General features: G+C 47.8%; 1 protein-coding gene across 2 annotated transcripts in view; it reads right to left on the reverse strand.

Annotated features, from left to right (window-relative positions):
• Window positions 1-651: 651 nt before the first annotated feature.
• The window catches only part of LOC125288218 (neuropilin-2-like), a 73,571-nt gene continuing 66,150 nt past the window's right edge, over window positions 652-8,072 (reverse strand). The window contains exons 17-18 of one of the 2 annotated variants that reach the window (XM_048234394.1): window positions 3,112-3,174; window positions 652-2,064 (exon numbers count right to left, since the gene is read on the reverse strand). In XM_048234394.1, the coding sequence (XP_048090351.1) occupies window positions 1,763-2,064; window positions 3,112-3,174 (365 nt within the window). In that variant the 3' untranslated portion in view covers window positions 652-1,762. Of the gene's footprint in view, window positions 2,065-3,111; window positions 3,175-6,173; window positions 7,761-8,072 lie in introns of those variants that run through there. The other variant, XM_048234395.1, reaches the window with a different exon arrangement.

The raw sequence follows: 8,072 nt of genomic DNA on the forward strand, positions 1-8,072 counted from the left end.
AAACTAAAATGTCTGTGTTACTCGCATACGAGCCTCAGTCTCCTGATTCTCTACCCTCCATTTCTCCACAGATTCTCTACCCTTCAAGAGTCCTCCTAGAGTTTTCTCGACCTCCATCTTCTTTTGCCAGGCAGAGGAGAGGACAACTGAGAACTTCCGTCTGGTTGTTTTGTTTTCCTCTTTTTCCTCCTTCTCTCTGTTTGTCTCTTTGTCTCACTCTCTCTCTCTTTGTTTCTGTCTCACCATCTTTCTCTCTCCCTTTCTAACTCTGCCTCTCCCCTTTAATCAGTGTGTGTGTGTGTGTGTGTGTGTGTGTGTGTGTGTGTGTGTGTGTGTGTGTTTGCCGGCTGCAGTCTCTAAAAGCCCTGAAGCCCTTTGGCCCACCAATCTCACAGTCCTCGCAATCCATAGGATGCACTGAAAAAATCCCCTGGCTGTTTCAGACGATAAGAGAGAGAGAAAGAGAGAGAGAGCAAGTGTGTGTGTGTGTGTGTGTGTGTGTGCGTGTGTTTGTGTGTGTGTGTGTGTGTGTGTGCGCGCGTGTGTTTGTGTGCACGTGTGTGAGTGTGTGTGCTTGTGTGTGTATTTGTGTGTGTGTGTGTGTGTGTGTGTGTGTGTGTGTATGTGTGTGTGTGTGTGTGTGTGTGTGTGTGTGTGTGTGTGTGTGTGTGTGTGTGTGTGTGTGTGTGTGTGTGTGTGTGTGTGTGTGTGTGTGTGTGTGTGTGTGTGTGTGTGTGTGTGTGTGTGTGTGTGTGTGTGCATGCACGTGTGAGTCTCCATCCTTCTCCCTCCGCCCTCTACACACAAACCACAGTATATACACAGGGGCCACACACCTAAGCCTACAACTCTCTATTCGTCTCTTAATAAACACAGGTTGAATGTTTTTCTTTGTTCAAAAACGTCCTCCTACTTCTCCCTCTTCTCGTACAGATTGGGCAACTTGACCAAAATATAAAACACAAACTCGTAGGAGCTAAAACAATCAGGTGAAGGAGTGCTAAGATGGGAGCATCTAAAATGAACACGGACGTCTGACTGGACTGTGGTGGAGGCAGAAGATGGGTGGAAAAGTAGTGGACAAAAGGTACTCAACAAAGTCCAAAAAAGTAAGAATGGACCACAAAAGCAACCACAATCGACGCCTAGGTGTCTAGACATTTATACTACTCCAGGAGAAAACTTGCGGCAACCCTGAAAACATTTCCTTTCTTTTCTTTCTTTCAGTCTATGATTTTTAAAAATGAGACCTTCAGAAATCTAAGTGGAGTCTTTATATATATAGTTCTTTCTCTCTGTTTTGGAATAGGCATACACTTGATATGTGTTGATATTTTGAGTCCACGCATCCCCACATTTTTTTTCCAGCAGGGAACAAAATTCTCTCTTTTCCTTGGTGCCCAAGTTAGTCACTTCTATGGCCTTCTATGGCCTGCAACATTTCATCTTGATTGCCAAGATCAATCAGGACATACAAAAAAGCAGCTCGATCCACTGGCCCCCTCTGTTACACCAGTACTGGTTTTCTTAGTCTAACGAGGCCGAGTGGACAATCAAGATATGAAACCAGGTCTCTGAGGACCTCCTGAAGAGGAGTCAGTTTTTTGGGGGGAGCGGTCATTGGACGTCGTTGCCGTGGAGGTCTCGATGGAGAAAGAGGAGAGGAGCAGTGGACTCTGTGAGATCGGGGGCACCACTGGTCAGCCCTCCTCCTCCCTGTGTTGTGCCCCCCTCCCCCACCTCAGTCCAACCACGTCCCCTCTCAGGCCTCGGAGCAGCAGCGCTGCTGGTTGAGCTTGACCTTGTGCTTGATGCCGTCGTACAGCTCGAAGTTGTAGTTCTCCAGCGTGGTGGAGGAGCGCGAGGACAGGCCGCTGTAGGAGCATGTGCAGTAGAGCAGCAGGCCGGCGCACACGGCGCCCAGCAGCACGCCCAGCGAGCTCATCACGATGATGGTCAGCAGGATGGGGTCCAGCGTGTAGAGCCACGAATTGTCCTTCTCCGAGACGCGCGTCACAGGCAACTCGGACGGAGGAGCCGTTGTCCACTCCACAAACGGGAAACCTGCACGCATAGACGGATTGATGACAGTCAGATGATTTTCTTTGACAACAACCAACGCACAGCACGCTGTTTCATAGGAAGAATAAGACCATAATCCTTGAGAGAATGAAAGTGTGAGTCACAATAGAGTTTGTATTCCGCAACGGATCTTCAATATTTTTAGACATGAAAATTAGTGGACGAGTGTAAGTGTATGCACATGTGCAAATTAGGTAGCGGTCCATTTTTTAATCTCATATTTAATGATGGGGAAAAGATTGCGCTTGAGATGCCATCAGCCAAATGTGTTCCCAGGACTGACCTCCGCCCACAGTGGGTGTTAATGCAAATGCAATACAACTAATGCCGCCAGTGATGTTTCCTCTGTGTGGTTATGTTATTGCTAATAATAAAAAATCGCAAGGGACTCAAGAAGGAACTGCCATAGTCACTGCTAAGTAGAGTGATCTCACCAATGGAATCACCAATTATGCCTAAGTGCTTAGACAGGCCCTTAAAATGCCTGGCAACCAGGGGAGTGTGGGGTGAAAGCGATGGCATAATTATTTCCCATTTGGGCCAATGTTTGATGGCGAGAACAGAATGGGAGAGAAGGAGGCATGGCATTATAAACGACAGGAGATGAACAGATTCAGGCTCAAACAATCATTTCTGGGCAAAACAAAGGCTGCTTTATGAGTCAGATGAATTCATACTTGGTCTGACAGTAAGACAGAAGGAGGCAGAAAACAAGTGAAAAGTCTGGATTCACAGGCAGGCGTCTGTGCAGATGGTGGGGTTAGCTGGTGGGACCTGATTGATGCTCTCATACAAACACCAACAGAATTCTCAAACATTATGCAAATCACTGTGGAATCTTGTCTTGTGCCAATCTATTCATCACATCCATACATCAATATTTATATATTATACAAAAAATTAAATTGTATGAAATCACACATGTTCACATATTCGAAGCTAAAACTGTCACTGCCTTGATGGTTGGCCGAGCTTTACCAGGGCTTTACTGACATCTGACAGAATGGGGTTACATTGGAGGGATCGAACCTTCATTGACAGGATCAGCAGCGTTGAGCAGTCGGCTATCTCCAATCTCCACCGGTCTCTTTTCTGTGGGCGAGAAGGAAGAGAGACGCCATGTTGAAACGATGCTCCAGATACAGAGGGAAAAAGAGTCCATCAGGAGATTAGATAACAGAATGCAGCTTCAAATGTGCTTTGTGTTCAGAGGTTTACAAAAGACAGCCGAGTTATTTTCAACTGGGAAACGCTGAGATTGAGAATTACCGTCAAATGAAATAGCATAAACACAAAAAGACAAAAACTGCTGTCTGGATGGATGTGTGCAGTTCTAAAGTGAGATTGTATGAATCTGGACCGTCTACTTTCACTTACTGCAGTCTGGATCATTTCACATTTTTTATACAAATATACTATCAAACATGTGCGCACGTACACACACACACACACACACACACACACACACACACACACACACACCGTAACACAGTTTGCATAACCAGCATAGTAGAAAAATAAGATTTTATTTTGTACATTCCAAAAACATCCCAAAGACTGTCAAATCCATCAAGCAAAAATATTCATCATGTATATATTTGATATATATGTGTAGATATATTGCCTTTTCACAGGAAATGCAGTTTAAGATTGAGGTACAGCCTACTGAAGTTTTAGTGTACATTCGTTATGCTTACAAAGTGCATCATCTTCTTCATCATCATCGTCATAAACATCATTATCATCAACACCACCTTCCTCATCTTCACTGCCATCCTCATCCTCCTTCTCCTCCTCATTACTGTCGTCTTTACAGATAGCACTGCCACTTTTACGCTAAATATGTTTGCCATTGTTCTGCGCACTCCGCTTGGGTCGGGTCTGCAGCCTGAGAACTCCACGGCGGGAGATGATTCTGTGTCTTTGTTTATGCATGCCACCCCCTGACACATCGAAACGGAGAGTGTCACGTCCAAGCTTGCGCGAGGCACACAAATCAATAGAAACTGCTGAGCCGTGCGAGTTAAGGGGCCGTGGGTTGCATCGTTGAGTGATATGTGCTCGGGACACGATTAGACGGGGGTAGAAAATATATGCAGCCGCCTCCGAATGGCACGCTCGGTGATGATCCACTGCCTCTGAGGCCCTGGTCCAGAACGCATGAGACCGCTGACGGGTGAACTAAATCCCTGCACGATCCATTCCTCTTTTTACACTGACCACTGATTCCTCTTTTTACACTGACCACTGATTCCTCTTTTTACACTGACCACTGATCCTTTACCCTTCCTTTTTCTCTTCCCTGTGAAGCCTGTGTGTGTTTGAGAGAGAGAGAGAGAGAGAGTGTGTGTGTGTGTGTGAGAGAGAGAGAGAGAGAGTGTGTATGTGTGTGTTTGAGAGAGAGAGAGAGTGTGTATGTGTGAGAGAGAGAGAGAGTGTGTGTGTGTGTGAGAGAGAGAGAGTGTGTATGTGTGTGTGAGAGAGAGAGAGAGAGAGAGTGTGTGTATGTGTGTGTGAATGATATGCTAGAGGTAGAAGAGAGGAATGAGAGAGAGAGAGAGAGAGAGAGCGGGTTTGGAATGGTGCCCCTTCGGCGGCAGAGCGAACGCCAGTCTAGAGGGAGCTTTAACTCATTAATGCGGTCTCCAGGGACAACGAGAAAAAGGAAAACTGGTGTGGGGGAGGGGGAGGGGGAGGGGGAGGTGGGTTGTGCCTGCAACGGCAGCCTTAATAAATGCTATCTGGTCCATTAACTAATTAAAAATATTAAGAGCTTGGAAAAGAATGCACAGAGAGGGGCTGAGAGAGAGAGAGAGAGAGAGGAGAGAGGAGAGGGAGCAGACCAAGGCCAAGGCAGAGGTACTTCACTGGGCCTCAGGTTGATTTAAAAGCACGTCGCGAGGGAGTGCCAAAACATCTCTTAGCGCGGCTCTCCATCTCGAAAAAAGGGAGAAAAAAAAATCAAAGCTAAGCGCTTCCCTGAGCCAAGCCTCCATGTTTCCCTCTGACTCTCCTCCGTCCCATGCTCGTTCCCATGGTGACGGCACACAGGTGAGAGCCGGCGGGGGGGGGGGTTGCCTGCCTGAACCAGGTGAGCCGTGTCGGCGCGCTGAACTGTTGGGCAGCACACCCTAACCTCAGAGAGATGTCTGCCACCAAAAGTGTAATTATGATGAGCGATTGACAAAATATGTACTCTTCAGCACATCAGGAAATAAATTGGGGAAGCAAAAGCAAACAGGTTCCCTCACAACAAAAAGGATAACAAGGGTTTTTGAGTGAATACTCCTCTCCTCCCCTTATTCTAATGATATCCTCTAGAGGTTAATGAGACACTAGTCGATGCATTTGTCAATACCTCTTACTGTGGAGTGGCTACGAGTGCATATGTTACTTACAGATGACCACAATGGAGCCGGACCTAATGACCGCCCACCATGGCCACAGACAGGACGGACGAGGAGCAAACTTCCTCGTCTTCCCGTCTGAATAAAAGGTGTGTTTCTCATTTTTGTGTCGTTTGCAGGGCTGCCCGCACCCCAGCGGCTAAGCAAAATGGCTCCCAGCTGCGTGTGTGTGCTGTGCTGTGCTGTGCTGTTCCGTCGTGGTCTGGAGTTGTCTCTTCCCTCATTAGGGAAGTAGCTGGTGAGGGGGAGCAGCTGTCTTTGTTTATCTGGGAATTTTTTTCCAATGTTTTTTTTCTCTCTTTCTCTCTCTCTCTTTTTCTCTCTCCTGTTTCTTTTTTATCAGGGAGCTCAGCAGACAGGCTCTTTCTCTCCCTCCCTCTCTCTCTCCCTCCCTCTCTCCCTCCCTCTCTCTCCCTCCCTCTCTCTCTCCCTCCCCTTCTCTCCCTCCCTCTCTCTCTCGCCCACACATGATAGTGTTGTGAAGCGTTGGGGCATGGGGGGACAAAGGCGGTAGGTTGCTGTCACCGAGGATCCAAAAAGAAACAAGAGCGCATGCTGATGCTTTTTGTGGCAAGACACCCTTCAACCCCACCCCACCCCACCTCACATCACCTCCATCCTTCACCCCTTCACACACACACACACACACACACACACACACACACACACACACACACACACACACACACACACACACACACACACACACACACACACACCACACACACACCCACACACACACACACACCTCTCCATCTCTCTCTTTTTCCATCACTCCTTCGCTCTAATCTCTTCAGGTATCCTGAGATGTGGAACACATATGGTAAGTGTCTCTGTTTAAAATTACACCTCAAGAGTACAAACCGTTGGCTTTTAAAGAAAAAAAATAAATTCCTCTCTCTCTCTCTCCTCTTCGTCCTCCAGGGCCAACACAGTCTGTTTAAAATCAGACTCACTTACACAAACACAACCTCCATTGTCATGTTTTGCCTGTAGCTCCTAGTAGACTATCTGTTTGAAAGTCTCCATGGTACTACTGTATCAACAGATCGCCTGTTGTTCTTACTCTCTGCTGACCACACAGCTATAACTCACGTCCAAATGATTCACAGGTGGTGAGCTCGTGGAAACAAAATATAGTATCATAGGGAAAACTCTACCCCACGGACCAACTCTCCTAAAGGTGCTTTCCCCCCCTTGCATGGGTGTGAATTATTTTTTTGACAGTGTTTAGATCACTGACTACAAAATGGCACATTACTGTTTGCCTTCCCATGATTTAAAAAATCAGCATGCTTGACCTTGTAGCAGTTAGCAAGCACCCCGTTCCTCCTCAAAACAGTGCATTTCTCAAGGTCTGGTTTTATTTGACGAGTGCACACACACACACACACACACACACACACACACACACACACACTCGCTCACACTGCAACCCGCGTCGGTCCCGAGTCGGGATTTAAACCCTTGCTCAGCGCGCCCATGCTGGGACCGGTCCAGGCAGAACCGAAAGACCCAGAGCCGAGACGTGCCAATTTTTTTTCCCCTCTCTGGCTGCGGCGTCTCTAGTAAACAGGCTTAGCTGTGGAGCCCGAGACAGCTCCACTGGACTTATAACAGCATCTAACAACGAATGGCGCGAACAAAGGAAGACAAAAAGACAGAGAAAGACTCAGAGTCGAAAAGGAAATCTATAAGTAGGATCTTTTCTCCTTTTGTCTAAGACAGTTGCCAAGGCAGCATCCACTGAGAGGAGAGAGGAAACACCGCTCCTGCCTTTTTTCTCCAATGTACATTTCTGATCAATGATCCAACTCAGTGAAAAAGTGAGGTTCACAGTTTGGGTTTGGTTGCGTGTCATCGGCATCGTCTCTCACTGTCTCCTCGGCTTCCGATTGGTTCAGAAAGTGTCAGGAAGTCCGGAGGAGGGAGAGATTTGAACGTTCTCTGGGGCCCCCCGCCGGCTCATTCAGTAATGGGAGCAGCCGTCCTCTTTGTCGAGCCAAACTGTCAATGCTGGATCTGCCCCAAGGCGACCACTGCTGCTTCCCCCGGGGTAGCGCGAGGTCTGGGGGCTGTAGTAGGCGGCGGCCGGCAGGCTCTTCTGGGCCGACGTGTGGCGCCGCTGGCTGCATATGGCCACGGCCAGCACAGCGGTCGCCAGGATCAAGATGGCGCCTCCGCCCGCCAGTATGTAATACCAGTTGGGGGGCATGGGCGGCACTGTGCGGGTGGCTAGTGTGGGGTGACTCCCGTCAGGAAGGGCTCCCCCTGGTGGAGAGATACACAACAGTGGGCTTTGGGGGGAAAAGAGGGAGGACAAGAGTGCTTGGCGAGCCACTACTAAGGCCCATAGTTGGTCCACGTGAAGAGTTCACCAGTTATTCTTACTTTAACATTAGTTTTTACTGACAAGGTTTGTGGTTTTCATGTTCCAGTAATAATTACAGTGCATGAGGGAATTTCGAGGAGATATAAAAATGGTTTAATAGTTGGCTGAATGTTGTGGGCTTGCTATTGCATAAAAAGCCATATAAAAGCCATTCTAGAGTAGCTCTCCAAAAACCACAAACTGGTTGTCCT

This window comes from Alosa alosa, chromosome 23 (assembly GCF_017589495.1).
Source record: "Alosa alosa isolate M-15738 ecotype Scorff River chromosome 23, AALO_Geno_1.1, whole genome shotgun sequence".
Classification (NCBI taxonomy): Eukaryota; Metazoa; Chordata; class Actinopteri; order Clupeiformes; family Clupeidae; genus Alosa; species Alosa alosa.